The sequence below is a fragment of the Cololabis saira genome, chromosome 15 (genome assembly GCF_033807715.1).
Source record: "Cololabis saira isolate AMF1-May2022 chromosome 15, fColSai1.1, whole genome shotgun sequence".
NCBI lineage: Eukaryota > Metazoa > Chordata > Actinopteri > Beloniformes > Belonidae > Cololabis > Cololabis saira.
The window spans coordinates 7129487-7148418 of record NC_084601.1 but is presented as its reverse complement, the minus strand read 5'-3'; the positions used below and the strand labels follow the sequence as shown (position 1 = coordinate 7148418).

At 38.0% G+C, this 18932-nt stretch overlaps 2 protein-coding genes across 2 annotated transcripts; both read left to right on the top strand.

The window, feature by feature from the left end:
• Positions 1-1605: 1605 nt before the first annotated feature.
• On the top strand, positions 1606-9248 carry hdgfl3 (HDGF like 3). Its single transcript, XM_061742342.1, has 6 exons — positions 1606-2071; positions 4976-5052; positions 5156-5294; positions 6425-6580; positions 7315-7491; positions 7681-9248. Exons 1-6 carry the CDS (start codon positions 1985-1987, stop codon positions 7699-7701), a joined length of 657 nt encoding a protein of 218 aa, XP_061598326.1. The 5' UTR covers positions 1606-1984; the 3' UTR covers positions 7702-9248.
• Positions 9249-12972: 3724 nt separating this feature from the next.
• mrpl24 (mitochondrial ribosomal protein L24) lies at positions 12973-17512 on the top strand. Its single transcript, XM_061742340.1, has 6 exons — positions 12973-13027; positions 13248-13434; positions 14726-14821; positions 15320-15423; positions 16692-16822; positions 17173-17512. Exons 2-6 carry the CDS (start codon positions 13252-13254, stop codon positions 17307-17309), a joined length of 651 nt encoding a protein of 216 aa, XP_061598324.1. The 5' UTR covers positions 12973-13027; positions 13248-13251; the 3' UTR covers positions 17310-17512.
• Positions 17513-18932: the final 1420 nt, after the last annotated feature.

Here is an 18932-nt window from a genome sequence, read left to right as displayed (position 1 = left end):
TTGGTATGATAACCCTTCCTGAGTGGCAGCTGGATCATTATCAGCTCATGAAGTTCAGAAAATTACATTTTAGATGCTGCTGCATGTCCTGGTTTAGACTCATGTACAGGATATCTGTTATTGTTTCACAATATTGTCTTTGGTATCATTTTAAGCATTAATTCAAGCTAAAATGTGAATCTTTCTGACCAACATAGCTGTTTAAACTATAAGCACACATTTTTACACAATTTTCGCCTAAATGACATAGTATCTTTTATCCCTGTGTCATCTAGGAACAACAGAATACAAAAATTGGAATACTCACAGGAGCATAAGGATTCAGGAAATGTATCACATCTTAGCTTGAATGAATGCTTCAAAGGTCCCCTTTAAAATGATACCAAAGACAATATAGTGAAACATTGACAGATATCCCGTACATGAGTCTAAACCAGGATATTCACCAGCATCTAAAATCTAATTTTCTGAAGGGGGTGGCTAACTATGACTGCGTTTACATGCAGTCAATAACCCTTTTAAAACTTGAATATTGGCAATAACCCGAATTTTGACTGCATGTAAACGTAGGGCAAGGAACATTTTAAAGGACAACACCCACCCCGGTTTCCACTTTTTCGACCTGTTGGCCTCTGGGAGGCGCTTCCCCAAAGCCGTGAACTTTCTCAACCAATAAACTACCTCATACTGTGCAATATTTTCTATTTTCTATCCATAATGTTCCAATATTCCCTACTATCTATGTGCAATACTCTTCCATCCTTTCAAGTGCAATATTATTCTTATTCTTCCATTTCATTCAAGTGCAATATTCCTCCACCCATTCATGTACATTTTTATCCCCCCATTCACTCTTTTTTATAGTGTGTATATATATATATATATATATATATATATATATATATATATATATATATATATATATGTATGTTTCCTGTTTTTCGTTTTGTTGTTTACATAGTCTTTGCATGTGTGCACTTTGATGGAGCTGCTGCCTAATTTCATTGTACTAGTATAATGACAATAAAGGATTTCTATTCTATTCTATTTCTATTCTATGATACAGCTGCCACTCAGGAAGGGTTATTTTCATTTCATTTCATTTTCATTTTATTCTTTATTTCATTCAAAAAACAAAACAATTTAATACAAACACAAATACAAATGTTCCTAACTTATGAATGAAAAGGGAGCAGAAAGAAGAAGAATCTTATCTGATCTGCCCCTTTCACAAATAACATAAATTAAAAATAATAATAAAAAAAACAACTAAGTGAATAAAAACAACTAAAATAAAATTAAAATAACATTAAAATAAAATTACCACTGCCTACGGGTATGTCAATCAAACTCAACATTTTTCGTTATATTTCCTTAACATACAGGCTTAACATACCAGATTATCGGTTATCATACCAGAATATCATCTACAGACATGGATATTTTCAAAAATTAGAAGCAAGTTTGGTCACCTTGAGTGGTATTGACAAGTGTAATGTTGGGCTCTGGCCCGTGGACTAAATGAGTTGAATGTATTTTCCACAATAATGCCCTGCAGTACCGCCTCTGTCCAGCGGGGGCGCTGGTGTGCGGCTCCGGCAGCGACTGGGGGCGCGTCTGGAGAAGGAAGCGGGTTTCAATTTCAAACCCAAATAGTCCGAGGGACGAGCCAGTGGATTGAAAGATAGCATTTACCGAGGAGTTAATATACCGCGCTTTGTGGCTGAAAGTATATTTAGCTCAGATCCGTGTATCGATGCCTGGCCGCGGCTCTGGTCGGCTCTGAATCCTCCAAAAAGTCGCTCAGTTTTCCGCGCTGCTGTACTGGAGGAGAAGTCGACCTGCTTGTTTTGTCGCAGGTTGTGATCACAACGGACCCCGGACTAAATTAAGAAACACCATTTCTTTTTGATTACTCGCTTGTTTGAAATAGAAAGGTTTTTTTTTCTTCCGGGGGGTGTTTTTTTGTTTTTATTTTAGAAACATGCCGAGGTCCAACAGGCAAAAGGAATACAAACCCGGAGATCTGGTGTTTGCTAAAATGAAGGGGTATCCACACTGGCCTGCGAGGGTAAGCACCCGCCGATGGACGATAATTCACGGAGATATTTGATTTCCAGGGTGATTTAATTGATTTCCAGCCCGCCTGCTCCGCTGCTGCTGCACTAGTCCTGAGGCCTGAGCGCTAGGCAAGCCTGATTCATGCTCCCGCGTTAAATCGATGCACGTAGCCTACGGCGTAGGGTACGCGTAGGGTACGCGGCGCTGAGCCGTACGTCAACGTCGCCGCCATATTGGATGTGGCAAAACTGCGCTCTAAACTAATACAAGTAAATGGACTTATTTTCATAAAGCGCCTTTCTACAAAGAAATTTACGTTTTACGTCTCATTTATTCATTCACCCACGCACTAATATACTTGGGAAACAGTTAGGCACCAAATATAATATATTAAATTTTCTCAGATGGCAAAAATAAGAACTTTATTGATCCCACATAGGAGTAATTCATGTTATATCAGCTATAGAGAACAAGGTAATGCTAAAAAACAATATTTATCCCCCCTCACAAAAATAAGAAAAATAGAGAAACATATTTTCTCATCAACAAAACTCATTTACATTTTTTAAATAACATATTTTAACCATTTTTCAGACAATAAAATAACATTTGAACCATTTTTCAGACAATAAAATAACTGAAAAAATCAGAAAAATTGTTCAAATATGTTATTTTGTTATTTGAACATTTTTAAATATTTTTATGTGAACTATGCTTTGTTGATGAGAAAATTGAGAGAATTACTCCTATGTGGGATTAATAAAGTTCTTATTTTTGCCATCTGAGAAAATTTCATATATTATATTTGGTGCCTAAACTGTTTCCCAAGTATATTAGGGCGTGTGTGAATGAATAAATGAGACGTAAAACGTAAATGTCTTTGTATAAAGGCACTTTATGAAAATAAGTCAATTTACTTGTATTAGTTTACAGCGCAGTCTTGCCACATCCAATATGGCGGCGACGTTGACGTACGGCTCAGCGCCCAATGAGGCGTCTACGTTTTTATGTCTATGGCTACATGTGTCGGTTTAACGCGGAACCATAAATCAGCCCGGAGCCGCCATAGCTTAGCCGCGTCGAGGCAGCGCCAGCGCGGAGCGGCAGCTGCAGACAGATGCTCGCTGCTCCGGGGGATTCACCGCACTCACAACACGCCATCGACCCCCTCGTTTCATGTGAATATCGTCCCCGACCGTGCGTTACTATTTTTTTTTTGCATGTGTCGTTTCCGGGCCTGTTTGGCCAACGTCAACTTTGAGCCGTCAAGGCTGATTTATGGTTCTGCGTTACACCGACGCAGAGCCTACGGCGTACCGTGCGCGTCGCCGCGTACCCTACACCGTCGATTTAACGCAGAAGCATAAATCAGCTTTAGAGATAGACGCTCCAAAGTAACGGTCGGTAACGGCTGACCTGCGGCTGCCCCTGCAGCCCAAACACACACTATTAAAACTCATGTTTAAGGTTTAATTCACGTATTTAAATGGGTTTTATTATGGCCATATCCGGCTTTCATTCGTTGTAAACGTGCCAGTCCGTCCACACTTGTTGCAACAGTTTTATTTTCCCTTGTAAGTTTGAATTGACTTTCATCCTGTTTTTATGGCACTGCACTTTTTATTTTTTGTTTCTACTTTTTATTTCTATTTTTATCTTTATTTTTATTTCTTTTTTTCTTTATATGGTTGTTTGGCTTTTGGGGTGTTTTGTAAATGACAGTGCTTGGTGTGTGTTTGAGATGGAGATGTCAATTTCCCCGAGGATAAAGTTAAATAAAATATCACATGTTTGATCCAAACGAATAAAAACACCAGTCATTGACATCAGAATAGTATTATTTTAACTTTATCTCTTCGTCTAGTGGTGTAAATAACCACACGTAAATAAGGAACAACAAAGATTCAGATTACTTTAAGGTTCCCTCGGGGAAATTGACATCTCCATCTCTCACACACACAGCACTGTCATTTACAAATCAAACACCCTTATAAAGATAAAAATAGAAAAAAAGGTAGAAACAAAAATAAAATAAAAAGTGCAGTGCCATTTAAAGAATTATATGAATAGAAAAAGTGTCGTGTAATATTGCACAAAGGACCTGAAACAGCTTTTCACTGCACACTAAAATATAGTTTGACAGTACAATGCGGCAGTAAAACAAGTAACCTTCATCCACAACTATCCTGTCAGAAAACAGTAGGTTTTAGTGTTAGTGCATGGACTTAAGTGTTTCCTTTTGATGCTTAACCCTTTCCAGGACAAGGGACCGTATTTGGAAACTTCAGTAGATCTGCATTCTATGTTTATTACAAAAAAGTTAATATCGGGCCTTTTTAACGTTCTCCAATTCTCCGTCTTCTAGAGTTTACATTTTTAAATTTCAAGTATTTTATTGGCTGCCCTAAAGAGGCTCCGCTTAAACCATACATAGTTTTTTTTTTCTCATTTATTAAGTGCGCATCTATATAAAAGCCACAAATGGCTGTGCACTTTAACTCAAAATAATGTAATTGATCTGCACCTCTTCCCTCCTTTTTTTCCTCTCAATCTTATCAGCCTCGTATCAACAGGCCCAGCCCCAACTACCTTCACACAGTGGGCCTATCTGGAAACACCAAAAGGCTCTTTTTGGCGGACAAATGAGCGCGATGCGACCCTATCATAGCAGTTTTTCTCTGAGCGACAGGGTCTTATAAAAACTCGTTGATACTGACGGAGTTGCAAGTCCAGACAGTGCACTGAAAGGATTTTGAGAATAACAAATAAATTGAAACTAAAGAGTAGCTGCAAAGCAAATGGTACTTCAGTATATTGCATAACCTAAGGTTTTAGATATTGATACTATTTTGAAATTGAGTGATTTTCAATTAATCAGAACCCGTTTGTAAGAAGCTTTGCTCTGGATTCACAGATCGATGAGTTACCTGAAGGAGCCGTGAAGTCGCCCTCAAACAAGTACCAGGTGTTCTTCTTTGGGACGCATGAGACGTGAGTTCTTGTCTTTTTCTTCTTCTCGTCTCTTTTTAAACATAATTGTGAACTTGACATGAAGAGTATACAGAAAAAGAACTGTCATGTTTGGTCATTATAGGGCTTTTCTGGGAGCCAAGGATTTGTTCCCATACGACGAATGCAAGGAGAAGTTTGGAAAAGCAAACAAGAGGAAAGGGTTTGCTGAGGGACTCTGGGAGATTGAGAACAACCCCACTGTCACGCATGAAGGCTACGAGGTAGGTAGGACTTCAGGATAGGGGTTAGCTATATGTTGTTGCTTTGTTTTATTCTGCTGAAGGTTGTTATTAAGTTGTTTTATAGCATATGGGCTTAGCCTCTGGGTCTGAAAAGTGAGGCCTTGAACCTGTATATTCTCTAATGATCACCAGGTGGCACTCTTCGGGTAGCAAGACATTTTATAGAAATCTAGTAGTAGTAGTAGTTTATTTTGGTCATTTACATTTAAGATATTTGCATATACACACTGTATATGTATACACACAGGTGTAATTATATATATATATATATATATATATATATATATATATACACACACACACACACACACACACACACATTTCTTTTTTTTTTTTTTTTTAGACCAAAAAGGTATAGGCTGAAGCCCCATGGCTTATTTTGCCTATCCCTTTAAAAAATAAAGCAGACTACAGAAAAGGAAAAAAAAAAGATACTAATAAGAAGAAAACGAAACGAATGAACAAAGAAGAGAAGAAAATAAATGTGGTCACTCACAATCAAGATAATTTATATTAGTGTTCTATATTTATCTATTATTTTAGATTTATAATTTTTTTTTAATTAGTAAATTGAGCTACTTTTTTTTAGTTCCTCATCCAGGCGGTTCCACAGTTTCACCCCTTCGACACTGATACATCTTGACATTTTATGTGTTCTTGGCCATTTCTGCTCAAAAATGCCATAGCCCCTTAGGTTGTACCTACAATCTGTTTAAATCTCTGCAAAAACAATAATAACTTTATAGGAATATTTTTTCTAGTGTCTCGCTTTTTCTTGTCTCCAGATATCACTCAATACAATGTCATTTATGTGTACGGTGGTCCCAAACATCTCACTTAATGTGGCAACATTGTGATAACATTTTAATTATAATATACTGAAAATATATCCGCAGGTTCTTGTTGGAATCCAGCAAATACTCAATACCAGTATAACAGAAAACCTTCAATCATTTTAACCCCTGAAAGTCTGCAGTTTTTAGCTAGACATTAGTGAAAGCTGCATTGGTGAATGCCTTTTATTTTTTTGTGTTGTGTGCACACTGACGGATCTCAAATGAGCAAAACTTAAGTTTGCTTTTCCTTCACTAATAAATATCTCCCTTTAGTCATCGAAGAAGGACAACTCATCGGAAGGAGCAGGGGACACGGGCGGCTCAGAGAAGGCAGATGGCGAGGGCAGCAGTGACGAGGATGAAGGAACTCTGGTCATTGATGAGAAGAATGAGAGGGCAGGGACTAAACGAAAAGCAGAATCCACAGAGGTGAGTTCCAATCTCCCGAGCTTGTCCGAGCAGAAACCCTCGTCGTCAGATGCTTGATAAGCTCCCACTGACTGCGTTTACATGCAGTCAATAACCCTTTTAAAACCCGAATATTAGCAATAACCCGAATTTGCACGGCCATGTAAACACCAATAACCCCTTTGAATAACCAGAATTTGCTCATATTCTGGTTTTTAAAACCCCAATATGACCCCTGGGTTACTCCTTTTAAAACCCGAATATTGGGTCATGTAAACGCCAAATGGAATATCCCGATCAAACGGAACAGGAAGTTGTTTTCTGCACATGCTCTGTTCACAAGAAATCCTGGTCTTTTGAGTCCAGGAAGTTCTTATAAACACGGAGAAACGCAAGACCACGCCACACTTTTGGAGTGAGGAGAAGACTAATCACTTCATAATGTAATGAAGGATATGAACATTTTGGCATTTGTAGACGGTAGAAAGTACGGGATAGCGAGATTTACAAGAAGGTGAGGGAAAAGTTGCGCGAAGCAGCATTTGTTTTGAATTTGGATACAGGAAGAAGAAGCAGAAATGACGGAATTGGGTCATCACGTTCTCCGTGCGTCGCTGGTTTGATCCAGATATCCCAAATGATTAATTACCATGTAAACGGAATATTCCCAATGTTTCAGTAACCGGAATATTAGCAATAACCCCAATTTTGACTGCATGTAAACGTAGTAACTGATTCTCCGTCACTCTGTTTAGGGATCTCCCAAACGGCCAAAGGAAACGGAAGCGGAAGGCGACAGCAACAAGTCTAACACGGAGGCCAAGATGAATGATGTGGTTGAAGCCAAGGAAACGGCGCCTTCCTCACTGAGCGAGTCAAAGCCCGAGGCCCAGGAAAACGCTCCAGCAGGAGGTCAGCTAACAGCAGAGAAGGTGAGACGGGCCTAAGTATTAGTCCCATTAATCCCCAAAACATTTGCTTTCACAATGTGTATTTAAACAGATATTTTAGAGTAATGATTAAAAAAAAAAAAGGTTAATTATCATTATTGTATTGTTCTGTGTAGAAATAATATTGCATACTAATATCATTTCCCTAATTGTTCTCCTTTTTTTCCGCAGCCTCTGACAGAGAGTGCTTAACGTCAGCTCAGAAATATCAAGAAACTTCAATGCATCTCTGTGGAAGTCAAGCATCAACATGATTACTCGCAGGATGCTTGATTCCTGCTGTTTAAATTGAGAATAATTTGAGAAAAAGAAGAAAAAAAAAACAAAACAAAAAAAACAAATCTACATCAATTAGGAGACAAACATCCTTATTTGCCATGTTGGGGATATCATATATCCCGGAAACAAAAACATTTGCTAATCTGACTTTAAGCTAATTTGAATTGAGCACTTTCAAGCTCATGTATAAATGGGATTTTGGTGTGTATATATTTTTTATTTTTAAGTGCAATTACATAATTACAAAGACTGAATGCTAAGTGTCAAACATTTCTCAGTTAGAAGGAATAAATTGAATATATAATACATAAGAGAACATTAAAATCACAAAAAAATGACAAATACTCCTATTTGATGGTTTTAAAACGTAGATATTGTGTAGAGAAAAAAAAAACACATTTTCACCAACACTCAGCTTTAATTAAAAAATAACAGTTTTACATTCATTTGTATAAATTAGCTTCTCATTTAGTCTTATTCAGTCATTGGATGCATGATGAGTTGCATTTAGAGTAACCCCCCCCCCCCCTTCATTTACTAGTTGGCTCTTTGGCATTTTAATGCAACACATTCTGTTGCTTTGGTGTGTATGCTTCACTGCTGGTGACCAAATTGTGTGATTAATTTCACAGGATCCCTAATAGACAGACGTGTTGGCTTTTAAACATATTGTAAACCCCATTTGAGAAGTGGAAAGTGAAGTTATTTTTGGACTGAACCTGTTCATTTGCAGTTACTCATGTAGTAAATTTCTCCGTAATTTTCTCGGCTAATGGTTTGAAAGCAGATGGACATTCCTGAATGTTGTCTCTTGTTTAATTTTGGATTATGAAGGTGGTACTGTGAGAGAAAATGTACTTTGATTTATTTTTTTCTTTTAAGAGCATCCAGTTCATCTGATTATGATTAAAATCTCTCAAAACCCTCAACTCAGCCTATCATTTCAGATTTATCTCATAGAAATGCTGCCACTGCCCGAGAATCAAGATGTAAGTTCCCACGACACTTGGCAGCATTGAGACATAAATTGTACAATATATTTCATTTTCCATCTATGAAAGTATCACTGAAATTGTTAACACTACCATTGTCTGCATAGTTGTTTTTTTTTTTGTTGGTTTTTTTAAAAGAGGACGATAATGCAAGAGTATTAATTTTCTTCCCTTTTCCTTGCCCTCTTACTAGGAAAAAAGTCTGTTTAAAGTACAGTGGTCTTATTGTTTGACGTTGAAACAATGTGATGGATGTGATTTTTCTTTCATCGCTACAGTGCTCTTTCATGTTTGTGGCAATGTTAGGCTACAGTGTATAAAGTTCTGAAACTAAAGGAAAGATCATCTCTGGAAAAAAAAATAATAGCTGAGTTTTGTTACAAGATTACCACCTCGTTTTCACCACACTGCTGTCAATATTTTCAAAATACCACTTGAAATCTGGAATAAATTCTGTTTAATCTGGAAGTCAAGTGTAATTTCTTTGGTTACAATTTCTGTTCTTTTCAGAAGCTGCCATTCATTTTAATCTGCTGCTTAGTCTACCATTGTAGTTGCCAGTGAGTTTAATAAATATGTTGATTACGAGAAAATAATGGTTCTGTCATACTTGTGTACATTTCCTGCTTGTTTAATATATACACACTGGGAAAAGAAAAAAAATGTACCTGTTGTATTTAACCAACATCATTTATCTTCCTAAAACTCTTCATCATGTTGTTACCTCTAAAACAACTAACCCGGCACGATTGCCACAGCTTTTACATACACACACATTATGTATGAGGCATACAGGACTGTCTCAGAAAATTTGAATATTGTGATAAAGTCCTTTATTTTCTGTAATACAAAAATGTCATACATTCTGGATTCATTACAAATCAACTGAAATATTGCAAGCCTTTTTTTTTATTTTAATATTGCTGATCATGGCTTACAGTTTAAGAAAACTCAAATATCCTATCTCAAAAAATGTGAATATTCTGGGAATCTTAATCTTAAACTGTAAGCCATAATCAGCAATATTAAAATAAAAGGCTTGCAATATTTCAGTTGATTTTTAATGAATCCAGAATGTATGACATTTGTTTTTTTAATTGCATTACAGAAAAAGTACTGTATCACAATATTCTAATTTTCTGAGACAGTCCTGTACAGTGAGAGTAAAAAGTATTTGACCCCTTGCTGATTTTGTTGGTTTGCCCACGAATAAGGACATGATCATTCTATACTTTTAATGGTAGATGTATTCTAACATGGAGAGACAGAATATCAAAAAGAAAATCCAGAAAATAACTTAAAATAATTTATTTTAATTTATTTGCATTTCATTGATGGAAATAAGTATTTGATCCCCTAGTATGCATTAGGAGTTCTGGCTTTCACAGACCAGTTAGACACTCCCAATCAACCTGTTACCTGAATTGAAGACACCTGTTCTAACTAATCACTTGTATAAAAGGCACCTGTTCACAGAATCAGACAATCAGACAGATTCCAAACCCTCCAACATGGGTAAGACCAAAGAACTCTCTCAGGACCTCAGAGACAGGATTGTTGACCTGCACAAATCTGGTATTGGCTACAAAAACATTAGCAAGATGCTAGGTATTAAAGTAACAACTATTGGTGCAATTGTGAGAAAATCTAAGAAGTTTAACATGACCATCAATAGACCTCGGTCTGGTGCTCCACAGAAGATTTCACCTCGTGGGGTGGCAAGGATCATGAGAACTGTGATAAATCGTCCTGCAACCACACAGAGGGAGTTGGTGAATGACCTCAAGGCAGCTGGGACCACAGTCACCAGGAAAACAATTGGCAACACCTTGCACCACAATGGATTAAAATCCTGCAGTGCCCGAAAGGTACCCCTGCTGAAGAAGGCACATGTGGAGGCCCGCCTAAAGTATGCCAATGATCACCTCAAAGATGCACAAAGTGATTGGGAGAAGGTTCTGTGGTCAGACGAGACCAAAATTGAACTATTTGGCCTGAACTCTACCCGTCGTGTGTGGAGGAAGAAAAATGCTGCCTATGACCCCAGGAACACTGTGCCCACCGTCAAGCATGGAGGTGGAAACATTATGTTTTGGGGGTGTTTCTCTGCCAAGGGCACAGGGCTACTTCACCGCATCAGTGGAAAGATGGATGGAGCCATGTACCGTGCAGTCCTGGGGAACAACCTCCTCCCCTCTGCAAGGAAGCTGAAAATGGGCCGCGGTTGGGTCTTCCAACATGACAACGACCCGAAGCATACAGCAAAGGCAACAAAGGAGTGGCTCAAGAAGAAGCACATTAAGGTCATGGAGTGGCCCAGCCAGTCTCCGGATCTCAATCCAATTGAAAATCTATGGAGGGAGCTGAAGGTCCAAGTTGCCAAGCGACAGCCCACCAACCTTAATGATTTAGAGAGGATCTGCAAAGAAGAGTGGGCCAAAATTCCTCCTGATATGTGTGCTAACCTTGTGGTAAACTACAAAAAACGTCTGACCGCTGTGCTTGCAAATAAAGGCTTTGCCACCAAGTATTAAGTGCTTTTGGCTAGAGGGATCAAATATTTATTTCCCTCCATGAAATACAAATTAATAAAAATATATTCTTTAAAGTTATTTTCTGGATTTTTGTTTTGATATTCTGTCTCTCCATGTTAGAATACATCTACCATTAAAAGTATAGAATGATCATGTCTTTATTAGTGGGCAAACCAACAAAATCATCAAGGGGTCAAATACTTTTTACTCTCACTGTATATAAAACCAGCGCCTCTTGTTTTGTGTCTATGGGGTCAGATTCTTGGAGAGCCATAAATCCTGGTGATACCTGAGCTACATCTGGTGATGTGCAGCTTGTCCTCACAGTTTTAAATTATGGATGGGATTAGTTTGAGTCTTCACGGTCTTGCAATGTTTAATACATTCACATTTTTCTTTTTATCCTACTCGTCAGTCAGGGATTGACATTTTTTTTACTCTAATATAGATTACTGAATTATGTGGATGCTAGAAAATCCAGTTGACTTCTTCATTGCTTTTGGCAAAGGTTTATATTACATTAAATTGTGTAAAAATGTGCTGTATCTGTTAATGTTCTCAAAATACAGTACCTATCAACAAAGTCTAGACTTCAGAAATTTAAGGGGTAAGTTCTAAATCTCCCAACAAATGGTAGTTCAAGGACAAATACAATGTTAGAGAGATTTTTTCCTAATAAGTGAATACATTCTATATCAAATGTTTTTTCTATTCAAATACGTTTCCCATACACTGAAATTTGTTTTGAATGCAAAATATTCAACATCTTTGTTTTGTATGCCAGTGAGGAAAGGGAAATAGTAAAACAATAGCAAGGGCTAAAATACAGGAAAAAATGCTTGAAGTCAGGGTTAGAAAAAAAAAACGAAACACCTGCGATCAAGTCTGGGTTATGTAATTAAAATCCACACTTCAGTGGATTGAGTGTTGACAATTACTTCCTCTGTGTGTCTCAATCAAATTTTATCACCCATGCATACAATTTGTGAGCTATGAGCCCCCTACCATTTGATTGTGGCGCGATTAACAGACATAAAACATAAAACAGCCTCACTTGAATGAGAATGATCTGCATCTCTGACGGCTGCAGCCTCATGGAGACCATTTCCATGGCTCTGACTGCAACCATGCAACCATAGACACACACACATACATATATATATATATATATATATATATATATATATATATTTTTTTTTTTTTTCAATTCAAAAAAGGTTTAAATGGATAAAAAAATACCATATAGATGAATTATTTTAATATGGCTGATTATGGTTTACAGTTTAAGATTAAGATTACCAGAATATTCAAATTTTTTGAGATAGGATATTTGAGTTTTCTTAAGCTGTAAGCCATGATCAGCAATATTAAAATAATAAAAGGCTTGCAATATTTCAGTTGATTTGTAATGAATCCAGAATGTATGACATTTTTGTTTTTGTAATTGCATTACAGAAAATCACAATATTCTAATTTTCTGAGACAGTCCTGTACATACATAAATACATAGCCTACATTTATATATATATATATATATATATATATATATATATATATATATATACACACACATATATATAAATACACACATATGGTTTCCACAGTGAGCGTTTCTATATGCAGGCGGACCTCCTGTCCACCAGGGGGAGACACTGAGATACTGCAGAGATTCAACTCCTGTCCTGCTGCATGTGACATTGACATCAATCGAGGGTAAGACTCAACAATAACATCACAAACTCCGTTTTCTTTTATACCATTACGTGAACTGTTGAAAGCGCAGCTAGAAGACACATATTAAAACGTGTGTATTTGAGAAACAGGTTGCGAAACGCCCTCATTTTAATTATAACGTTACCTTTCCATTGACGCCAGCGTTAGCCGAGCTTGTTACCTCACTTACTAACTCTCCTCTCACTCCTCTGACCACCAGCGACATGAGGCTCACGGCTCTGCTGTCCATGGCAGCCCGGGTGGTGGTGCCCAAGGATTACCGCTACGGCACCAACAGACCGTGGACCGTGGCGGCCAAGAGGCTGAACCCGCCGGGCAAGAAGCGGAGGAAGGTGTTCGTGGAGCCGCTGGAGCCGGAGGACTGGACGGTGCTGCGGGGAGACCTGGTGAGAGGAGCTGGGTCAGAGCTGAACATGCACAGTTCTGCTGCTGCAAGGGGATTCATCAAAGATCTGCATGCTCGTTTGTCTGCTGCACCATAAGTAGGCAGGGCCGGTTCTAGAAAATGATGACTAGGGCTGCATCTCAGATCAGAGAGGGTGCACATGCCTGGCACGTTATTCAACACTAAATTATGCATTTTCCCATCATTTCAAGCGGAATGATACTAGCAAAACAAGAATATTTAAAGTGTATTTCAAATGCTTTATTGCAGCAATATTGCTGCAGAACCAAAAAAATGCTACATTTAGTCTGGGCTACCTTACCCATCAGACAATCTAGCAACAGAAAATAAAACATAGCAACAAAAATAAATATAACGATAAATATACAGGACTGTCTCAGAAAATTAGAATATTGTGATAAAGTCCTTTATTTTCTGTAATGCAAAAATGTCATACATTCTGGATTCATTACAAATCAACTGAAATATTGCAAGCCTTTTATTATTTTAATATTGCTGATCATGGCTTACAGCTTAAGAAAACTCAAATATCCTATCTAAAAAAATTTGAATATTCTGGGAATCTTAATCTTAAAGGGAAAGTTCGTTTTTTTACAACCTGGACCTTATTTCTGGCATTTTTTATGGTCGTATACTCACCCAGGCAAGTTTGGTGTCATTTGGAGTCCTTCGGAAGATATTATATTATATTATATATTTTGCGAGCCGCTTCTCCATATAACGGTAGTGAACGGGGCACAGCGGGACACAGACGATGCAGCGTCTAAATAACACATGATTGCCGCGAAACTCGTTCATTTCTTTTATGAATCACTAGATCTGCTTCCAGGACCTGTTGTCTACATCCGGGGCTGTGTGTGTAAGAAATAAATCAGTTTGTAAACAAGACCTCTGAACTCATGACGTCATCTTTTTCTCTTTTTCTAATTTTTTAAGAAAGTAATGATAAAAAAACATGAAATATCTTTGGTTCATAGTGTCTAATTAAATATTAAAGTTCTGCATTATTTATACATTTTTTTAAATCCCTTTTTCCATATATAGCCCCTGTTTCTGCTAATGTGTCTTACTTTATTCACAATGGGTTCTTAATGTTTCCACTTAAAAAGGCTAACAAAATGCTGGTCGGAAGCCGGCTCAAGTTAGAACCGGTTTCATAGTGGTTATGAAGAAATACGACGTCCAGTCATGCTTGTCTCACACCTGCACCGTCCAACTGTGAAATCAGGAGTCTGCTGGTCATAACTGTTTAACTTTCATCTGTTTTTCAGGTTGAGATTCTTGCAGGAAAGGACAAGGGTAAGCAGGGAAAGGTGATCCAAGTGTTCAGACGCAGAAACTGGGTGATCCTGGCGGGATTGAACACGGTAAACACTACTTTTGTTTTAGACTACTAGACAATCTGATTATGGGCCATTCATTTATGTGTCTTGTGGATTATTAGCATCCTAATTTGTAACTGTTTTTATAATCATTATTTTACAAGATGATTACCAAGTATTTAACCTGTGTCGGTACATAGTTCGACTATATTGAAGCACACACATTTTTACGGCAGAGGTGCTGCACACAGTGTTGCATAAAATGTGCCATAAATTCTGTATATTATTTGTGGAGGTTGTCTTTGGTTAAAAGAATATTAACTGCTTTGTGCTATTTCACCTTTTGTTGAGGTTTTTAGTCCTGTTTCATTAAAATTTCAAGCTGGCAGGGACGTTTTTCAAAGATGAGAAGTCGAGTGAAACTCCATGCATTGCCAGCACTAGCTCCACCAGATGGAGCTAGATGTCTGTTCACCACAAATGCTTTTTTTCCCCCCTCATGGTTATGTTAAAAATGTCAATGAATTATTGTTCCTATCTTAGCATTACAGGTATATTGGAAAAACAGGAGATTATCGTGGTACCTACATTGCCAGTGAAGCTCCCCTTCTGCTTCGTGATGTCACCCTCATTGACCCCTCAGACAGGTAAGGGAAATGAGCCACAGTCCTGCAGTAACATTGTATTTATGCAGTTGCTTATCAGAATCATAGTCTGTTGATGAAAGTTAACAGCTTTTAAAGAAGTGACAGTTGTAACTTAGGGGTGTAACATTATATCGTGCCATGAAATTTTGCGATACAAAAACATCACGATACGTGCCGTGGAGGTGACAAACTGTATCGTGATATTGGGTTATTAATATTAATCTATTGTGTTGACTAGTAACGCGCATCCGACCGCGCCTCGACTCGTGGACCAAAATCTTCCTCCACTCAGAGAAACTAGTACCGTTTTGCGATCCCTATCACGGGACTCTTGCAGGGTTTTGAGCTCTGGACTTTTACTTATGTAAGGCTGGTGTAGAGTACCTTATTAAATTAAACGTTTTTGGGGTCGTGAGTAGGATAAACACGGGGACAACTTCTGCTGAGTTCCAGTGTACTTTAATGTCCCTCAACAGTGTAGGATTTTAGAACATCAGCACAGCACCTAGTGCCGTACTGTGGCGTATCACTCCGCCCAATCTAAAACAGACTAATCACTACAGATAAACTGACTAGTGTCATTATAGTCCCTGATTTACATCAGAATATAAAGAATATATTTATAAAATAATGAACCCTGAATTACCAAAATAACCTTCTTAACAAAAATAAATCTCCTCTTACACTTATAAGGTGAGCATGAATCAATCTTTTTTATGATGTAAAATTGTATGCATTTATTTACTTTTATTTATTTAATTTTAGTTGTTAAATTTCTGGAAAAGAAAAAAGTCAAATCATACATGAGAGAAACTATTCAGTTTGTTGCAAAATATTTTTATTGTATGAAACTGAAGATGCATAATGCAAACCTGACATTTACTTTTAGTTCAGTTTGTGGAAAATGGTTGGCCTGGCTTTCTCTTTAAAACGTAAACAGTTATAAAGCATTACAAACTGTAACAATAGGGCAAACGTACAGTATTGTTTTGTATTTTGTGTCTTTCAAATAAAATAAAATTTTTTCCAGTCATATGTTCCTCATGCAAGGTTGTTAAAAAAATCCTGCTATAATATTGTATCGTTATCGTGACCTCAATATCGTGTATCGTACCGTATCGTGTGATTAGTGTATCGTTACACCCCTATTGCCAATACAAGCTAAGGTTTGCCAGTGCACAGCAATCTAATGCTCAGCAGTGTTTAGAGTAATGAGCTAGATTTCTGTTACAGACACAAGTTGTAACGTTTTGATTGTAATCTTCCAGGAAGCCCACTGAGATTGAGTGGAGGTTCACGGAGGAGGGGGAGAGGGTGCGAGTGTCGGTCAGGACAGGCCGAATTATTCCAAAGCCTGTCGTAGAGCGGCGAGACGGCATCGTGCCACAGCAGTGGAAAGGTGAGCACATTCGTGTTTTGACCGGTGGGAGATTTAATGTTTATGCAACGCTCAGCGAATACTCGGCATGTTAAAACCAGCTGCAGACTATTTTTATCTTGTGGAACTTGGATTCTAAAAACAGATTTGTGTCTGATACAGTTCATAATAAAGTGAAAGAAATAGATCTTTCTGGACTGAAATATGCTTGTGAAGCTTTTTTTCTTTGGTCAGTGTCGTCACTCCTGTCTCATCATGATTAAAAGACAAATATATAGTCTGTGACTGCTTGTTGTGATTTGTCAAGATAATTTTGCCCAGTAGAAACATTTAGCATTTCAAATTGTAATTGTTTTCATTTCCCTGCACAGATGGGCCCAAAGACACAAGTCCTGAAGACGCTCTGGCAAAGACCTACGTTCCATCTCTGAAAACCCTGGAGGAGGAGGTGATGGAGAAACTGGGAATCCAGGAGCCCAGGAGGCACCGGAGGTCGTACTGGTACTGATCAGGAACGCTGGAGACATTCATGCTCGGCATTGCTCTCATGGGGACCTGAACGTGCATCGTTGTTGTGGTGGCTGTCCAGCCTCCAACCTCTGCATGGTGGTGAAAAGAGGATTTTGAATGGACTTAAAAGTACTGTTGCAACATATTATTTGTAAACATAAAAATGTAAATGTTGACTTGAAACATAAAGATTTGCTGAAATATTAATTTTCTTTTTTAAATGGGGGGGGGGGGGGCGGGCTTTTTGTTTAGACAAAACTTTCTCATCAAGCCTACGTCTAGCAAGAAAAAACATAAAATAACAGAATGTGTGTTGAATATGATGGCAAGTCAGGACTTTCCTTCAGGAAGTAAAATAAGAACATTGGGTGTATTCCCAGGTGAACCCAAATATGACTCCAGCATTACCCATAAGGGATATGTAAATTAACCTGTTGTAGAGCTGTTCCTCTTAACCAACTTAGGGCCTGATTTACTAAGATCCTAAATAAAGAGTACTAAATTGCGTGTGCACTGAAAAAGTTTGCACGTGCTGTTGTTGTGTGGTTTGCGGGTGATCAACTAAGATTGCGTGCGCAATTGATAACAGGTGCAAACCGCAGTATTTAAATGAGGTGTTACGTGTCTTACGGTTTGCGCCATGGAGAGTCTGGATGGAAAGCAGGATAGTCGCAAGCGCAAAATGAAATTTGACGAGTTGGAGTTAGAGATATTAGTGGAAGAGGCAAATAAACACATTCATGAACTACAGCAAAGAAATTTAAACATTACCAAAAGAAACGCAATATGGGAGAAAATCTGCGATAGAATAAATGCAGTTGGTAAGACAAAAAGAACGGCAGATGAGGTTAAAAGAAGGTGGCAAGATATAAGGCGAAGAACTAAAGAAAAAGTGGCCTTTAATAAAACTTCGGCAAAGACTCTCTCTCTGCTATTCTTTGATTTTGGCGATGTCGCCTCCTTGCCACAATAACAGCAGCCATCGGTGCGTAATGCTGGGCAGATTAGCACCTTCCTTTCCAACGTATTAAATACAGACGCAATCACAATCCCCGCAATTACTTTCAGGCTTGGTAAATCTCATTGCGTGTGGTAAATGGACCAATTTGCATTTTCCCCTCCCAGTATTTAGCGCTTTCTGGCGGGTACGCCCCATATTGATTATTCATCAGGGCAAAAGTACTAAATGAACAGCGTGTGCTATTTTGCTCATTTGAGAGGCGCAGTCCTCTTTGCACGCTGTTAGTAGATCAGCTGGCACATTGGTTTGCGGGTGATGTCAAGTTTGCACACGTTTTTACACACGCAAACCTTTAGTAAATCAGGCCCTTAATTTTGTGTTTATTACAGATTGTTGTCTTCTGTACCAGCAAATGGCACATTTAGATGCTTTAATATTACGATTGTGTGAAGACAGAATAAGAGCTTCCACCTTCACAACTTCAATAATTGGGCAAAAATCCCTGAGCAGCAGAGAAACTTTACGTGTCAATGCAAACTGAATATTAAAGGCGGCCATAATCTGCAAAATCCATAAAGTTAAGGTTGAAATGTTTAATTATCTTACATGATATTAGTGTAATTGTTCTTGCTGGACATGCATAGATAAAAGGAGAGGTAG

Coding starts and splice junctions, on each gene's coding strand:
- hdgfl3 (XM_061742342.1), top strand. CDS start 1,985: ATGCCGAGGTCCAACAGGCAAAAGGAATACAAACCCGGAGATCTGGTG. Junction 2,072..4,975: donor ATCCACACTGGCCTGCGAGG/GTAAGCACCCGC, acceptor CTGGATTCACAG/ATCGATGAGTTACCTGAAGG. Junction 6,581..7,314: donor GAAAAGCAGAATCCACAGAG/GTGAGTTCCAAT, acceptor CACTCTGTTTAG/GGATCTCCCAAACGGCCAAA.
- mrpl24 (XM_061742340.1), top strand. CDS start 13,252: ATGAGGCTCACGGCTCTGCTGTCCATGGCAGCCCGGGTGGTGGTGCCC. Junction 13,435..14,725: donor CGGTGCTGCGGGGAGACCTG/GTGAGAGGAGCT, acceptor TCTGTTTTTCAG/GTTGAGATTCTTGCAGGAAA. Junction 14,822..15,319: donor TCCTGGCGGGATTGAACACG/GTAAACACTACT, acceptor TTCCTATCTTAG/CATTACAGGTATATTGGAAA.